Source organism: Lissotriton helveticus, chromosome 11, assembly GCF_964261635.1.
Source record: "Lissotriton helveticus chromosome 11, aLisHel1.1, whole genome shotgun sequence".
NCBI classification, from domain to species: domain Eukaryota; kingdom Metazoa; phylum Chordata; class Amphibia; order Caudata; family Salamandridae; genus Lissotriton; species Lissotriton helveticus.
The window spans coordinates 124571069-124589943 of NC_136072.1; the positions used below are offsets into that span (position 1 = coordinate 124571069).

The window sequence follows — 18875 nt, forward strand, 5'->3', positions numbered from 1 at the left end:
GTCCCATTTACTTTCAGTTCTTTTTTCCGGCTCCTGCAAGCAGGACCCTGGAGCATTGAGCTCTCCCTTTTCAAGGGTTTATTGGTGATTTTTCACTAATAATTTTGTTTTGAGTGCTTCTAAAGTACTTTAGTGCTGTTCTTCTTGGGTTTTGCTCCATATGTCAAATATGCCTGCATTATTTGACAAATGCCCGAGTGCTCCAGGAAGAAGGCCAAATCGGATTCACATGAGGTGTGTATCCTCTGCCTTCCCTCTTCCCATGTTCCTGAGGAGTGTGAGATTTGTCAGGGCTTCTCTGGAAGGACCCTGAAGGAAAGAAAGAAGATCAGGCTTCAGGGACTCGAGGAAAGAAGGCTGAAGGCACAAGGTGGGTCTGGAGGGGCTCCTTCTACCCATGCTGAGGCCTCTGGGGGGCTCCCCAGGGGCAGGAAGACCAGCAAAGTGCCCACTCTACGTCTGGGTCGATTGCAGAGACCACGACGTCGAGAGGAATGACTGCGGTCTGTTCCCCGTCCCCCCAGGGCTCTGGGGCGAAGCGCCGTCGGCGCTCGACGTCGAGAGATGTGCACAGACCGCCGTCGACGTCTCCAGTGACGATTTTGTCGTCATCTTCGTCGGTCTCGACGTCGAGTGATCGACGTCGAAGGGCCCGGCGTCGGCGCTCGCCGTCGAAGCGACACCGCCGTTCGCCGTCGGCGAAGAGGAGGAGAACATCGTCGTCGAGGGGATCCTCGTCGTCGAGGAGTGGTCCGACGTCGAGATGGAAGAGATCGCCATCGAGGCGGAAGAGGTTGCCGTCGAGGCGGTCGAGGTCGCCGTTGAGGCGCAAGAGGTCGCCGTCGAGGCACAAGAGGTCGTCGTCGAGACACGAGAGATCGACGTCGAGGCGTACGAAGTCGACGTCGAGGCATGGTCGACGTCGAGGAAGAGACGTTCGATGTCGAGGGGCCGACGCTCGCCGTCTGGTCACCATTCTTCGACGTCGAAGAAGCGGGAGAGGAGGCCTGATGCCATGGCGCTCGCCGTCGAAGCGACTTCGCCGTCGGCGAAGAGGAGGAGAACATCGTCGTCGAGGGGATCCTCGTCGTCGAGGAGTGGTCCGATGTCGAGATGGAAGAGATCGCCATCGAGGCGGAAGAGGTCGCCGTCGAGGCGGTCGAGGTCGCCGTCGACGTCGAGGCGGAAGAGGTCGCCGTCGAGGCGCAAGAGGTCGCCGTCGAGGCACAAGAGGAAGAGACGTTCGATGTCGAGGGGCCGACGCTCGCCGTCTGGTCACCGTTCTTCGACGTCGAAGAAGCGGGAGAGGAGGCCTGATGCCATGGGAGGCTCTCCGACGCCACAGGCTGGTGGTGGATCACCGGGCTCGGTGTATTCCGAGGTGTATACGCCTTCGCAGGTTACGCCTCCGCCACCTTTGCCGAGGGGTCCCCCTCCGAGGGTTCCTACCCCTCCGCCTTTGCCTCCGCTTCCTCAAACCGTACCTCAACCTCAGGTGACACTGAAGCCTCCTCGGGTTCCTCCGAGGTCGTTTTCGTTGCCCAGGTTTCCGACACCTCCCAAGGGGACTCCTAAGCCGCAGGCCCAGGCCAAACCTCAGACGCCCACGCCGGTGGAACCGGCGGATCGCCCGAGGCCTCGGAAGTCAAGATCGCGCTCCGGACGGAGAGGTAGATCTAGGAGTCGGCGCAGATCCTCCACTAGATCTAGGCGCCGCCATAGGAGGCGAGGGTCCAGGTCACGCACGGACTCCTCCAGGACTCTATCCTATTCACCGACCTTGTCAGATTCCCCGGGGACAAGGGTGTCTCCGGTGGACGACATCAGCACGTTCCAGGAGGTTCTCCTGGGGGGGGCTACGAAATTGGGCATCACGGTGACGGCTCCTACACCTACGACGTCCGTGATATTCGAGACACTTCACAAGAAGCATCTGTCTCGCCCTCTGCTGCCATTGGTGCCAGGACTGGTCGGACCTGCGGAGGAGCTGTTTCTTACGCCTGCGGTGGTGAAGGCCGCTCCCTCCCGACTTCTGAAGAAGTATAGAGCACCGGATTCGGACCCAGCCTTCCTGAGGATGGACCCAGTGCCCGACTCAGTTATAGTGACGGCGGCCAGGAAGTTGCACTCTACCTCCCCGTCCTCCACCGTGCCGCCTGATAAGGAAAGCCGATGAATTGATTCGGCTGGGCGGAAGGCTTGTGGAACTTCTTCCACGACCATAAAGCCTCCAGCGACTCGGCTTTGCTGGGGCGGTACAGCCGTGCCTTGTGGGACTCCCTGGAACAGTTCACGGACCTTCTGCCACGTGACAAGAAGGAGGACTTCCTAGAAATACTTAAGGAAGGGATGCTGGTTTCAAACCAGGTCATCAGCGCGGCTGCGGATATTTCGCTGTTGGCAGCCCATGGTTACTGTCACGGGATCAACCAGCGCCGCCATGCTTGGCTCAGGCTCACGTCACTCAAGCCGGAGGCCCAGCAGCGGGTGGCCAATCTGCCCTTTTCCGGAGAAACACTGTTCGGAAAACATGCCGATGATGAGATGGCCCGCATGAAGGCGGAGGCGGAGACCCTGACGGCTGTGGGATTGGAAAAGCCCAAAGAAAAGAAGTCCTACCGCCCGTTCCAGAGACGGTTTGGTGCACAGGGGAAAGGACGGGGCCAGTCTTCGGGACAGCAGCAGCAACAACAGCAGCAGTTCCGGAGACCCTTCCAAAAGCGCCAGAAGGGTAGAGGTGGACAACAGTCCTCTACAGCTAACAAAGGCCCGGCCGGGTCTCGACCCTGAGCGGTTACTTCCCCTTCATCCGTTACCCGCTCCGGTGGGGGGAAGCGTTTTTCTGGCAGAGTGGAGAAAAATTACTCAGGACAAGTGGGTGCTGAATATTGTTTGCAATGGATACAGTCTTCGGTTCATCAGCCCTCCTCCATCGATTCCTCCGGTCAGCTCGCAGTATCAACTGCGCGAGCTTCAGGCGGAGGCCGATATCCTGTTAAGGAAAAGGGCGATAGAAGACGTACCTCTGTCTCAAAGAGGAAGAGGCCTGTACTCCCGGTTCTTTCTGGTCCGCAAGAAGGACAAGAACGAGTTCAGGCCCATTCTGGACTTGCGACAGGCGAACAAATGGATTCGCAGAGAGAAGTTTCGCATGCTGTCGTTGCATCAGATTTATCCTCAGTTGCAACAGGGAGACTGGCTATGTGCAATAGACCTACAGGATGCATACTTCCATGTGCCCATTGCACACAAACACAGGAAGTTCCTGCGATTTCAAGTCGGCACCAATCACTATCAGTACACAGTACTTCCGTTCGGACTGAAGTCTGCGCCCAGGACATTCTCGAAGTACATGGCAGTGGTAGCGGCGCACCTGAGGAAGAACAAGGTGTTTGTCTACCCGTACCTGGACGATTGGTTAATCAAGGCCTCCTCCTTCTCGGAAGCTCAAGCGCACTTCCAGAAGACGTGCGTTCTCTTGAACAAGCTGGGGTTGCACATCAACATGTCCAAGTCTGTCCCGACTCCGGTCCAGTGCATTCAGTACTTGGGGGCCACCATCGATACGAGGCCAGCAAGCGTGTCTCCTTCGGAGGAGCGACGATTATCGCTTCGTCGGAAGGCTCAGGCTCTTCTGACCACTCCTTCTACAACAGTGAGGACGGTGTCTTCTCTACTCGATGGCCTCTTGTATCTTCCTGACGCCACATGCGCGGCTGCACATGAGACCGCTGCAGGAGTGCTTGGAGGATCAGTGGGACCAGAGGAGAGGATCTTGGGACGACAAGATACGACTGTCTCTGCATGCTTTTCAGTCTCTGAAGTGGTGGTGTTCAGCGGAGAATCTCCTCAGAGGGGTTCCCTTCCACAAGGACATTCCCACTCAGACTATCGTGACGGATGCGTCTCTCCAGGGCTGGGGAGCGCACTCCGGAGACTTACAGATTCAAGGGACGTGGTCCCCGACGGAGTTCACGTACCACATCAATTTCCTGGAACTCAGAGCTTTTCCATGGCACTGAAGGCCTTCCATCCGTCCTTCCAGACCAACTCTCTGCTTGTACAGACGGACAATACGACCACGATGTATTACCTCAACAAGCAGGGGGGCTCGCGATCACGCACCCTGTCGCAGGAGGCGCAGGCGATCTGGCACTGGCTTCTGGCCCGAGGACTGACGATAACGGCCACTCATCTGCCAGGTGTGCAGAATGTTCAGGCAGACGCACTGAGCAGACTGATTCAGGAAAACCACGAATGGGTCATAAACAACGAAGTACTAGGAGAAGTCTTCGCAAGGTGGGGAACTCCCGACGTAGATCTGTTCGCCACCGCAGAAAACAGCAAATGCCGAGACTTCGCCTCCAGGTACTACCAGCCGGGGACGCTGGGGAATGCGTTATGGATCAACTGGTCGAACAGCTTTCTGTACGCTTTTCCACCCATTCCCCTGATTCCGACGGTTCTCATCAAGCTGTCCCAGTCCAGGGCGCGGATGATACTGATTGCCCCGGAATGGCCCAGGCAGTGGTGGTTCACGGACCTGCTTCACCGGTCTCTCCTTCCTCACATGAAGTTGCCGTGCAGGCCGGACCTTCTCACGAAGTTCGGGGGGCTGATGTTGCACCCTAACCTCTCGTCTTTGAGTTTGGCGGCATGGCTCCTGAGATAGTACAATATGGCCATCTTAATCTCCCAGAAGATTGCATGGACATACTGAAGGAGGCTAAGCGACCTTCCACTAGGACTTCTTATGCTTACAAGTGGAAGAGGTTTTGTATCTGGTGCAAGTCCAAGAACTATGACCCAACGACGTGTAAGGAAGATATCATCCTTCCATACCTTCTACATCTGGCGCAGTCTGGCCTTAATGTTCATTCCATTAAGGTCCATCTGGCTGCATTGACTGCCTACAGGAAATGCCCTTCACAGACTTCCTTCTTCCAGATCCCTGTGATCAAAGATTTTTTGGAAGGCTTGAAGAAAGTGTTTCCTCCTGTCAGGCTTCCTTCGCCTTCATGGGAACTGAATGTGGTGCTGTCCAGGTTGATGAAGGAGCCTTTTGAACCTATTCATAAGGCTTCGTTGCAGCACCTGTCCTGGAAGGCGGCGTTCCTCGTGGCCATTACATCGGCCCGCAGGGTGAGTGAAATTCAGGCGTTGTGTTGCCAAGAACCTTATACTGTATTTCATGCTGCTAAGGTTGTTATGCGTACTCACCCTAAGTTTCTTCCCAAGGTTATTTCTGATTTTCATGTCAACCAGACTATAACTTTGCCTACGTTTTTTCAGAATCCTTCATCTCCAGCGGAATGGTCTTTACATTCCCTGGATGTGCGGAGGGTGTTGAAATTTTATCTGGATAAAACCAAAGATATTCGTAGGTCGGACCAATTGTTTATCAATTATGGATCAGTCAGGACAGGTCTTGCTACCTCTAAGCAGTCCATCTCAAGGTGGATTGTGTCCTGCATACAACTGTGTTACCAAAAAGCTAATAAGACCTTAGGGGGTAAACCTAAGGCTCATTCCACCAGGGGCAAAGCTGCCACGACTGCTTTGCTACGTAATGTTCCAATTGCAGAAATCTGCAAGGCGGCCACTTGGAAGTCGGTTCATACCTTTGCTAAGCATTACTGCCTGGACACTGATGCCAGAGCAGACGCTCAGGTTGGGCAGGCTTCGCTGCGAAATCTGTTCGCACAATAGTGGTGTTATTTCTCGTTTCTCCACCGCCGCTTTGGTGTGGGGATGGGCTTGCCATTTTATTCACTAGATTATGACTATACACAGAGATCCCCTACTACAGAAGGAGTAGTTTCTGTCCTGTAACTCCAGTTCTGTAGTAGGGGTATCTCTGTTATAGTCATAAGCGCCCGCCCTCCTCCCCGGTGGAGAGAGAGATATTCATGTAAAGAATGCTACAGGTCTGGCGTGTTACGCCTTCAAAAAGAACTGAAAGTAAATGGGACCTGCAGTGCATTCTGGGATACTGTGAAGTTCTGGAAAGTTCTCTTAAAGGCACAGTATCCTGTTCTGAGCCACATAATGGCAGCCTATGGGGCTTGTCTGTCCAGATCCTCCTCTCTATCATTCCAGAGGGTTTTTGCTGCTGAAGCAAGGGAAATCTGTACAGGCTTTTGCTGTTTTGTGGATTTTTTTGGTGGAATTTCTAGTTGAAGTACTGGACAGTGTAGCCTGTGTTATAGGCTGCATTATCTGTCTTTAATTCTCTCTTAAGTGTCTGTGCAGGTCTGCATTTTTCGACACTGTAAGAGATTATTTTTGATTGCTCCGGGGTCCACGCACATGGGCGGGACTATTCACTAGATTATGACTATAACAGAGATACCCCTACTACAGAACTGGAGTTACAGGACAGAAACTACTCCATCCCAATGAAGCCATTGAGAGGTGCCGGCTTCAGAAGGTGGGAAGGGCTGTTACTAATGTTATTTCTTTGTGCCTAAGAAGCATGGAGACCTTCATCCTATTTTCAATCTTTGCTCTCTGAATGCCTTCCTACTTAAAGACAAATTCAGAATGCTTACACTGGCCCAAGTTCTGGTTGTCCTGGTTCCTTGTGACTGGATGGTAACCTTGGACCTGTAGAATGTGTACTTTAACATACCTGCCCTGCTGTTACACAAACGTTACCTGCGGTTCATGGTTGGACAGTAACATTTTCCCTTTCCCATGCTCCCAGTAGAACTTACTGATGCCTCTCGGGTGTTCAGGAAAATATTGCCAGTGGTTGCTGCCCATGTTTGAAGGTTGGGGTACCAATTTCCCTCCACCTTGGAAACTGGCTGTTGTGGGTGGGCTTGCCACAGCCAGTCGTAGAACTACTTGCAAACAAAGGCAAATCTGACAACGTTGGGGTTCTCGAACAATGCACTTAAATCACACCTAGCTCTTTTGCAAAGGCTTCCTTTTATGGGAGCTCCCTTGGACACAATGCAGTTTAGGGCCTTTTCTCTTCCGCAATGAGTCTAGGATATTTGGGCTATGATCACAATATTCCAGCCTCATGCTGAGATCTCAGAGCAGCTCTGAGACTTCTTAGCCTGTTGGGCTTGTGCATCCTGCTTGTCTACTTCACTAGGCGGCATATGTGAGCTCAGCTGTGGCTTCTGAAGCCTCAGTGGGCCCAGCTCCAAGGGACGGAGCGGACATCATTTAGGTTTATGGGGAGTCTGCACAAGCTCAGAAGTGGTGGCTGCTCGACCACAATTTTAGCAGTGGCCGACCTCTCTGGCTTCCCCACCCAGAGCTGACGGTGGTGATGAATGTGTCACTACTGAGTTGGAGGGACAATGTGGGGAAGTTGGAGATAAAAGGGCTCTGCCAGAAACCCGGCTCCTCATAAATCTGTTGCCGATATACCTTCAAGGGAAGGCTGGTGCAGGTTCTCACAGATGACGCCACATCTATGTGGTAATCTTTAAAGATATTTAAATACCAGTTGGACATGTTTAGTCAGCAATTTGGTGATTACACTCCATGGTGGCTCATTGCATCTTCCAACAGTGAGAAGGACCCTGACTGGATCTTTTTGCCACCATTGAGAATGTTGAAATTTCTGCACGTTGGCGTTCCCAAGAACTCTCTCTGAGAGACGCTTTCAGGCATAGGGGCGTAGGACCCCTGTATGCCTTCGGTCCTCCATTTCTCCTGCCCCAATTTGTAAAGAAGATCAAGAACTACCAGGCCAGTCATAGTCATCCCAGTGGCTCCAGATTGGGCCTGGAGAGTGTGGTGCCCAGAACATCTGGGCATGAGCACCTGTCGTCAAGTCTGGCTACCACTTCAGGAGCATATTCTGTTGCAGCAGCAGGGAAGGGTCTTGTACTCAGGGATGCCTAATCTGCACCTCCATGTGTAGAGATTGAGCAGCAGCATTTGACTATGTTTGATCTACCACTGGGGGTCGTATATCTCATCCTTGCTACTAGGTTCCTCATGACAAAGTCCATTCAAGCTGGGTGCTGGGACTCTTTTGTTGCCTTATGGGAAGTCTGAAACACACAACTGAATTATTGGATGTTTTATTGTTCGTTTTGTCTTTGTCCCAGCACTGTCTTGCAGTGGGCACTATTAAAGGTCATTTTCTGGCACTTTCAGCCTTTTTGTGTTTGATAAACCAACCATCCTTGTTTAAATCACGTGTTGTGATGCAGTTTATTAAACGTTTGCCACACATGTTCCCTCCCAAACAATTTGTGGTATCAGGGTCGTATTTTAATTTGGTTCTGAAGTTCCTGATGTTCACCCCCATCAAGACAATGCTCAGCTGCTTCTTACATCTGCTGATTTTCAAACTGTCTTCCTCACTGCGATTACTTCAGCTAGTCATGTGAGTGAGCTCCAGGTCCTCTCTGTGCGCTGCCTATGCCACCTTCTTTCCAGACAAGCTGGTGTTGAGGATCAAAGAGGCTTTTTTTGCCAAATGGTGTGACTCTTTTTCATATTGGGCACTCGATCACCTCCCCAACTTCCTATGCTCTGCCTCAACTCTTGAAAAAGAAGGAGTACCTCCATCGGCCTGACCTCAAAAAAGCCTAAAACCTGTACATCGATCACACTAAAGACCATTAGCAGACAATCAATTTTTTTGTGGTGTTCTCATGTGCAAAAAAGATAAGGCAGTGCAGAAAAGGACTTTGTCAAGATAGTCCTCTGCATTAATGTCTAGCCTCGGCCAAAAAGCAGCCTCCAAAAGGACTGACGGTTCCCTCCATCAGGGCCAAGACTGCTACCACTTGTAGGCGGAGTGCCTGTTCTTTACAATTGTCAGGCTATGACGTGGGCGTCAGTGCATTTGGTCACGAAGCGCCACTTCCGTCACAGCTAGCTCTGGTAAGAAGAGCATTTTGCCCATTCAGACCTGCAGGACTATATGGTCTGAGCCCACTCCACAGACTCTCCACCTTTAAGATGTACTCCTTTGGTATCTAGTCTAAAGGTAAGGAATCTGCGGTTACAATTATTCATCAGATAAACCAGTTACTTACCTTCTTCAGTGCTCTTTCTGGTGGAAGCTCTTATCTAACCACAGATTCCTCATTACCCTCCCACATCACCTCTGTGGAGTGGCCTCTTTTAACCACCCAAAAAGCTCCAAATTAGAGATCTCTACACTGGTAATGGCATTTGCTTTTGTGCTCCATGTCCAACAGTGTGGAAAGTGTCAAGCAAGAAACTGAGGCTGATGTGGAGGGGTGGTGCTTATTTGCGGCTCCGAAATCCATCACTTCTGGGCTGGAATGAGGCCAACGTGGAGCTGCATGGAGCCACCAAGTGGCGCGAGGGACCACTGCTGTAGAAATGTCTGGATCCAGTCTAGTGAATATTCTAAATGTGACAAATCTGCGGTTCTATAGAGAATATTTACCAGGAAACGCATTACCAAAGGTAAGTAACTTGTTTGTAGGCATTGCTTACCTTTATTGAATTCATTTCTAATAAAAAGTGGTCATTGGTGAGGGTCAGTCAATTTAGATGATTCTAAGTTTTTACCACATAATTATGGATTTACAGCTTGTGCCACATAATTTGGAAAATTTGTGATTTTACCAAAATGTTTTTTCTATCTCAAATGGGTAAAAATAATAGTGACAGAATGTGCTGCATAATTAGCATTGTTGCTGCATAAGTTAGATAACTTTGATTTCCTATGTTGCATAACTCAAATAACCCTGACATTTTTCATATTTCATGGTTCCCTGCGAAATATGGGTTGATATACAAATGACAGCACCCTTTTGTACAATGAAAGCACCAAAACATGATGTGTTACACATTGGTGGTCGCCAATATATAGTTATAGTTAGGACCGTGTTTCCATAGAAATAGATTGTTTGGTTTCCTAAAAACTTTGACTTCGTCTGACGAATTTTCACAAAACTTTCAGGTTCATCACCTCATCTCCTTCGTGGAAAGTTTCAGGGTAATCTGTCAAGTGTGGGAGAAAAAAAAGGGAGAGGGTCCCAAAACACATTTTCCGCATGCAATTGTCCATAAGAAAATTGAACAGCGTTACAGCCAAAGTGTCTGAACGGAATTACACCAAATGTGGCAGAAAGCCATATCTTACCCAGGAAGCATGCTTTTTGTGATTTGGTGTAAATCTGTTCAGTACTTTATTTCAGGCCGCCCTAGAACTGTGGGATGAGCAGATAAAAAGAAAAGATCAAAGATGATGTAGAAGCCATTTCAGGACTTGGGGACTCAGTCTCAGTCACCCAAAAAAAAAAAAAAAATAGGTGGGGCAGGACAGAGACCGGGGGAACCCACAATATAAAAAAAAAAGGAAAACATTTACGAAATTCACAACCCAATGCCACGAAGAAATTCTCAGTAAAAACGTAACATTTTACACTTATGTTCATCAGTTATAGGTAACTGGAGTAACTGTAACTCGAACACTTGCCATGCACTGCTTATAACCTCATGTATTACATCATTCATGACGTGTGGTGACATCATTGAAAACTACTGATGAAATCTGAAATGACAACATTTATGACAACACTGTCATTAATGATGGGTCAAGTTATTACTTTAGTTAACTGTAAAAGGTGAATTTCTGTGATATAAAATGTTAGTTTTTACTGACATTTTATCTTAATTTTAACTTCACTTTAACCTTTGTTTTTTTCAGTGAACGCACACAAACACACGTTTATTAGTACACCTGGAATATGTGTTATTTGGCTATGTGGACTCAATTATTATTATAGTGCACAATTCCATGTTATTATCACAGAACAACTTAAATGACTGGAGAAAACAATGCTTATTGTCATACAGATTCCATTTTAAAAGCAGTTGAGGGAAGACAACGTCTGGGCTATACTTGCAAAGCTTAGTTATTGTGAGTCTACCTCACTGTACAGATTTAACTTATTGTACTCAGTATATGGTTGCATATTTACTGGACAGCAATTACATGAACTATATTTGCACATTCGCCCAGTGTAATTTATTATGTATTATCTTGGTTGATGGCATCATGACCCATGCAAGGTTTTGCCTTTTGTGAATCATAGCACCTCCCAACACACAACTATGATAATAAAGGTCATATATTACAGTGGGAACATTTGTATTCCTTTTGTACATTTAATTTCTAGTTAGTCAAGTACACACACATTGAACTCGTTAGAAAAAGGAATCAAACATTAATTTGCAGAAGTACATTACTGAAGATGCATGCAGTTGTCATACGTTGGGCAAATATTTATTCTTTATTTCCTCTTACCCGTTTTAGAAAGCATGTTCCAAGTGAATCTGGATTTTCTATGCAATTTGTTAACTCATTCAGAAAAATGCTACAAAAAAAAGATAAGAAAATACTGAATGCTAATTAATTCTGTACACATTAAAGACCATTTGTTTGATATTATATTATTATAATATAAATAACAATGAAGGTGCATACTGTATCAGGTGCATATAATGTGAAGACATTTAATTTATACACAGTTTTCTGACTACCACTGTTTTTTTCAATACCATTTCAACAGCTCATGCAAAGGGCATTCTCTTCACCTCTCCAAACTTGTAGTTTCAGGCTGCTGTCATGGTATCACACTAAGATCATACTCCCTCACAACATTGAAATCTGATGCCAAGCTAAAATGAAATACCTTGTCATTCTCTTGCTCTTCTCATTTTGGCTAGTATACTGATCAGGAGATAATTGAGGAATAACGTTGAAGCATTAAAAGATATTGCCTTGGATGAAAGAAGAAATTATTCAAATTTCCATTCTGCCACAAAGATTTCCACTGTTATTATGATTATGGTTGTATGAGTTCCAACAGCAACACCTAAACTACATCTACCATCAAAGGTGCAGTTCCAGAAAGAAGTCTTTCAACTCATCAGGACTACCCCCATATACATTCTAGGCATGACTACTTGTTTCCCCTTCTTCTGTATTCCACGTCATTGGGTGGGGTGAGATGAATATCTTAACACCTCAACGAGCAACACATGGGTCCTGTCTGTTCTACAAGAAAGCTGCTCACTTTGATTCAAAGCCCCTCCTCCATCTGTTCCATACATATCAATGTCAAGGAACCAGCTGAACAACTTGTGCAGGTAACTCCTCTTCTAGGCTAAGAAATTGAGCAATAGAAGTAGCCCCCTCAAATGGAAAAAGACATCTATTTGAGATACTGCCTAGTGTGGAAAAACGAAAAGACCCAAAAGAGAAGTCAGGCCTATTCTAGATTTGAGATTTGCCATCAAGTGAGGCCTATTTTGGATTTTTGATTTGCCATCAAGTGGATTAAAAGAGAGAAATTCTGCATGTTTTCATTTCGCTACATATAACCCCCTAGGTTGTGTGCAGATAACTTACACGATTTGTCCCTCTACATTCCAGTTTCAAAGAAGAACAAGAAGTTCTTATGGCTTGTTCAAAGCAGGTTTTATATCCATCATACAGTACTCCCCTTCGGACTGGAGTAGTTGCCTCGAGCATTTTCCAAATGTATAGCAGTTGCAGCCTGTCTATGTCTGCAAAAGATTCCTTGTCACACAGTATCTGGAAGACTGGCTCATCAAAGCAGACAGTCCAGTCAAGGTGATCCAGACCTCCAGGACACAGTATTACCTATTACATTGTCTATATCTCTAAATACATTTTTAGAAGTCTGTCCTATTCTAGTTTGGCTTCTGTCATTCCTAGAAGCAGGTCTGTACACAAAACAAGGACAGTTAGAGAGCGAGAGAGTGGCATCACAAAAAGTATCAATATTTAAAGAAAACTTTATATACGTGAAATAATATATGAAGTATTTAATTTCACTACTATTGCACTCTCTGGAGTGGGAATAGTAATTTTTACCACTATGCTATCCAACGCTTTCCCTACTGTTGCACTCATTGGAGTGGGAATAGTAATTTTTACCCCTACGCTATCCAACGCTTTCCCTACTGCTGCACTCACTGGAGTGGGAATAGTAATTTTACCCCTACGCTATCCAATGCTTTCCCTACTGTTGCACTCTTTGGAGTTGGAATAGTAATTTTTACCCCTACGCTATCCAACGCTTTCCCTACTGTTGCACCCACTGGAGTGGGAATAGGAATTTTAACCCCTACGCTATCCAACGCTTTCCCTACTGTTGCACTCTTTGGAGTTGGAATAGTAATTTTTACCCCTACGCTATCCAACGCTTTCCCTACTGTTGCACCCACTGGAGTGGGAATAGTAATTTTTACCCCTACTCTATCCAACGCTTTCCCTACTGTTGCACTCTTTGGAGTTGGAATAGTAATTTTTACCCCTACGCTATCCAACATTTTCCCTACTGTTGCACCCACTGGAGTGGGAATAGTAAATTTTACCCCTACGCTATCCAATGCTTTCCCTACTGTTGCACCCACTGGAGTGGGAATAGTAATTTTTACCCCTACGCTATCCAACGCTTTCTCTACTGTTGCACCCACTGGAGTGGGAATAGTAATTTTTACCCCTACGCTATCAAACGCTTTCCCTACTGTTGCACTCTTTGGAGTTGGAATAGTAATTTTTACCCCTACGCTATCCAACGCTTTCCCTACTGTTGCACCCACTGGAGTGGGAATAGTAATTTTTACCCCTACTCTATCCAACGCTTTCCCTACTGTTGCACTCTTTGGAGTTGGAATAGTAATTTTTACCCCTACGCTATCCAACATTTTCCCTACTGTTGCACCCACTGGAGTGGGAATAGTAAATTTTACCCCTACGCTATCCAATGCTTTCCCTACTGTTGCACCCACTGGAGTGGGAATAGTAATTTTTACCCCTACGCTATCCAACGCTTTCTCTACTGTTGCACCCACTGGAGTGGGAATAGTAATTTTTACCCCTACGCTATCAAACGCTTTCCCTACTGTTGCACTCTTTGGAGTTTGAATAGTAATTTTTACCCCTACGCTATCCAACGTTTTCCCTACTGTTGCACCCACTGGAGTGGGAATAGTAAATTTTACCCCTACGCTATCCAACGCTTTCCCTACTGTTGCACCCACTGGAGTGGGAATAGTAATTTTTACCCCTACGCTATCCAACGCTTTCTCTACTGTTGCACCCACTGGAGTGGGAATAGTAATTTTTACCCCTACGCTATCCAACGCTTTCCCTACTGTTGCACCCACTGGAGTGGGAATAGTAATTTAAAGCCTACGCTATCCAATGCTTTCCCTAATGTTGCACCCACTGGAGTGGGAATAGTAATTTTAACCCCTACGCTATCCAACGCTTTCCCTACTGTTGCACCCACTGGAGTGGGAATAGTAATTTTTACCCCTTCGCTATCCTACGCTTTCCCTACTGTTGCACTCACTGGAGTGGGAATAGTTATTTTTACCCCTACGCTATCCAACGCTTTCTCTACTGTTGCACTCTTTGAAGTGGGAATAGTAATTTAAACCCCTACGCTATCCAACGCTTTCCCTACTGTTGCACTATTTGGAGTGGGAATAGTAATTTTTACCCCTACGCTATCCAACGCTTTCCCTACTGTTGCACTCCCTGGAGTGGGAATAGTAATGTTAACCCCTACGCTATCCAACGCTTTCCCTACTGTTGCACTATTTGGAGTTGGAATAGTAATTTTTACCCCTACACTATCCAACGTTTTCCCCACTGTTGCACCCACTGGAGTGGGAATAGTAATTTTTACCTCTACGCTATCCAACGCTTTCCCTACAGTTGCACTCACTGGAGTGGGAATAGTAATTTTAACCCCTACGCTATCCAACGCTTTCTCTACTGTTGCACTCTTTGAAGTGGGAATAGTAATTTAAACCCCTACGCTATCCAACGCTTTCCCTACTGTTGCACTATTTGGAGTGGGAATAGTAATTTTTACCCCTACGCTATCCAACGCTTTCCCTACTGTTGCACTCCCTGGAGTGGGAATAGTAATGTTAACCCCTACGCTATCCAACGCTTTCCCTACTGTTGCACTATTTGGAGTGGGAATAGTAATTTTTACCCCTACGCTATCCAACGCTTTCCCTACTGTTGCACTCTTTGGAGTTGGAATAGTAATTTTTACCCCTACACTATCCAACGCTTTCCCCACTGTTGCACCCACTGGAGTGGGAATAGTAATTTTTACCTCTACGCTATCCAAGGCTTTCCCTACTGTTGCACTCACTGGAGTGGGAATAGTATTTTTTACACTTCTGCTATCCTACGGTAATAATATTGGATATTATTTAATTATATAATGTTACTATATATATATGTTTTAACAAATATGATTGTAAAATTTTTTTATAACCTTTATTAATTATTTAATTATTATAAGTTAATTTAAGTATTTTAAAGTATATTTTAGTCATTCATTTTAACTATTAATTTAATTTAACACTGTTTTTAATAAAGTCGATATTTTAATAAACTATATTTGTGTAAACGATATTTTTGACTCAATATTTTTGTACTTACCTGTTTGTAGATACAAACTCGATATTCTGTCTGTCGATATTTTGGCATCGATATTTTTGCTAGTAGATATTCTGTCCGTCGATATTATGTCAGTGATCCGTGTAGGTGTGTATGGGAAGAGTGTGAGAAATAGTGAGTGTGCATACATATGGATATTGTAAGGTGCAAATGTAAATTTTTGTAAATGTAAAACTCGTTCAAAATGAAAAATTGTTTTGATATGTGAAAATAAGAAAATAAAACTAAAAGATTTATTTCAGACAGAATAAGAAGTCTACTGTATATATTGTTATATGTCAATACGCGCCTTCTAAAAAAGGCCCCAAGAATAAGTAGCAGTACTGGCAGTTATTTTGTTGTTTATTGTCCTATCTAGAGGAGCACAAAAGCTAAACAGAGATGTCTGCACCTCAGAAATCTACAACTGATATATTTGAGACTCTGCATCAGAGGTCCGCATCAAGGCCTTTGCTGCCATTAGTTCCTGGTCTTTTACAACCAGTCATCGACAATTTCCTTACTCCAGCAACAATAAAAACGGCTCTAGCAAGGATCTTAAAGAAATATAGACCAGTAGAACAAGATCCCCTGTTCCTAAGGTCAGATCCTCCACCAGAATCGGTGATTATTGCGGCTGCAAAGAAGACCCATGCAGTATCATCAGGCCAAATCTCACTATCGGGTATGTCGCCCTTTCAGAGGTAGAGGAGCGCCCAGACAGTGCTCTTCAACTTCCAAGGACACCGGCAAACAATGAACGTTCACTTCCTCTGTCGCCGTTGCCCACTCCAGTGGGAGCAAGTATCTCCAGACATGTAAACGAGTGGCGCAAAATAACGAAGGATCGGTGGGTGCTGAATATACTACAAAATGGTTATGCACTACGTTTTCGTGCCCTTCCAAAGGGCATCCCCCCAGTGAAGTCAAGAGTTCACCAACTGCCGCTGTTGCCTCGGGAGGTATCCACTCTCCTACAAAAATTGGCAATAAAAGGGTTCCTCCAGCACAGCGTGGAAAAGGGGTATACCCCAGGTACTTCCTGGTGCAAAAGAAGGGTCGAAAAGAGAGTTGCTGGCCTATTCTGGTTCTTCGTTTCCCTAACAAAAACATCCAACGAGAAAGGTTCTGTATGCTGGTGCTCCATCAAATATATCCACATCTTCAAAAAGGGGATTGGATGTGATCGATAGATCTCCAGGAAGCTTACGTCCATGTCCCGATTGCACCAAGGCACAGAAAGTTTCTACGCTTCATGGTAGGCGCAACACATTATCTGTACAGAGTCCTACCGTTCGGCCTGAAATCTGATCCTCAAGTATTCACAAAATGCATGGCAATGGTAGCCGCAGCAACACGTCGCCAAGGTCTGTTCGTCTACCCATATCTTGATGACTGGCTTCTGAAGGGCTCATCGCAAATGGTGAAAAACCACTATTGAATATGCCTGAACTTACTGCATCACCAGAGCCTTCATGAAAATATGGAGAAATCAAGTTCACTACTTAGGAGGGTTATTCTGGACTCCAGTGTAGGACAAGTGTTTCCTTTGGAGGAGATCCTGAGGGGTGGTACCCGGACCTGCTACACCTCTCGTGTCCACACAGAAGATTTCCATGCAGACCAGACCTTCTGTCCTAAATAAACAGGAGGATTCATCAGCCCAACCATCCGTAGCTGAACTTGGCAGCATGGCTCCTGAGGTCCTCCAGTACAGCCACCTAAATGTCCCTCAGGACTGTGTGAACATTTTGAGGGAATCCAAAAGGCCTTCCACAAGACATTCATATTCTTTTAAATAGAAAAGATTTTATTTGAGGTGTATACGTAATGGTTTTCAGCCTACTAAGGGTCAAGAGGAGGTAATTTTACCTGATCACCTACATTTGGTCAAATCAGGCGAGCCTTCACCATCTTACATGGAAAGGCCGCCGTTTTGGTGGCAATTACTTCAGCTGTAGAGTAAGCAAGATTCAACTGCTCTGTTCCAAAGAACCGTACATGGTTTTCCATCACAACAGAGTGGTTTTAAGGACCCGCCCCACCTTTCTTCTGAAGGTAGTGTCGGATTTTCATGTCAGTCAAACTATATCACTGCCGTCTTTCTTTCCCAATCCATCTACGCCAGCGGAAAGGTCTCTCCATTCCCTAGACCTTAAAAGAGTTTTGAAATTCTACTTGGATAAATCCAAGACCATTAGACCATCTGATCAGTTATTTCTAAACTATGGTGCCATCGGAACAGGTTTCTCAGTCTCCAAGCATTCCATTTCCAGGATGAATAGTGTCTTGCTTCAAGCTGGCTTATCAATTGGCAAATAAACCACTTCTGGCTTCTCCCAAAGCGCATTCCACTAGGGGGAAGCGGCTACAGTGGCTTTTCTACACAATGTACCAATGGCTGAGATCTGCAAGGCAGCCACTTGGAAATCGGTACCCACTTTCACGAGACACTATTCTCTCAACTCTGATTCCAGAGCAGATATAAGTAGGCCAAGCCTACTTGAGGAATTTATTTCAATTCTAAAGTCATTTGAATTGATTCTTAGATGTTACTGTCATGTATGGTACTCGTTTGCCCTCTGGGCGAGGGAATGGGCTTGCTACTCGGTTCAAGTGCTTATGACTTTTGATGAGGATCCCCTGGACGAGAAAGATAAGTTACATACCTATCATTCTAGTTCTCTTCCAGGGGTATCCTCATCAAAGTCATAAGCAATCCGCCCACCTCCCCAGGCAAATGATCCAAAAATGTCATCTCTTTGTGCCCGACTTCCGGGTCTCCGCAAAGAAAAACTGACCTAACTGTCACCCCTGAGGCATGATGGTAAGCTAGAGGCCCTGGCTGCCTTAAAGGCACAGTGCCAGTTTTTTTTGTTTGTTTTCAACATTTGCTTTACTTTTCTATGCTTTTGAGGTTGCACTGCAGCTTATGGGCTAACAATGCACGCCTTTCCCTTGGCAGGACTACTTTTCTGCTGTTCATTAAAAGCAGTTCAAGTGTCTTTTGGTCTTCCCGATTTTGTTTGTGTATGTGCAAAGACAAGATCTTACAGCATTGTTTAGCCTATTATGTCTGGAAGGCTGCATTGTTTGTTGTAAAAAAAAATTATACATATATATTACCTACTGGCGATAGCCAGTAGGTATATATAGTTAGGACCTAGCTACCATAGGAAATCCGCATCATTCTATTGGGAATAACTTTGGCGCCGGTTGAGGAATTTGCGTGTAATTTTCCAAAATTTAGGCCAGCTCCGCTCCGCTTCTTCCCTGGAAGTGTCGGGGGGATTCGTCATGCGGGGGCCGAGAAAAAGGGGGGTCCCAAAACGTGTTTTCCCCATGTTAATTTCCATAGGACGAATAGACAAGGCTACAGCCCGAACCACTGAATGTAATTACACCAAACTTTGCAAAATTG

General features: G+C 46.2%; 2 protein-coding genes across 6 annotated transcripts in view; one reads left to right on the forward strand and one right to left on the reverse strand.

The window, feature by feature from the left end:
* The window catches only part of MCF2L2 (MCF.2 cell line derived transforming sequence-like 2), a 2082183-nt gene that overhangs the window by 637048 nt on the left and 1426260 nt on the right, over positions 1–18875 (reverse strand). For all 4 annotated transcript variants that reach the window (XM_078665987.1, XM_078665986.1, XM_078665989.1 and 1 more), the window contains exon 18: positions 11264–11333. In XM_078665987.1, coding sequence (XP_078522113.1) covers positions 11264–11333 — 70 coding nt within the window. The remainder of the gene's footprint in view (positions 1–11263; positions 11334–18875) is intronic.
* Positions 1–18875, forward strand: part of B3GNT5 (UDP-GlcNAc:betaGal beta-1,3-N-acetylglucosaminyltransferase 5) — an 818869-nt gene that overhangs the window by 430946 nt on the left and 369048 nt on the right. The gene's annotated exons all lie outside the window — the stretch shown is intronic.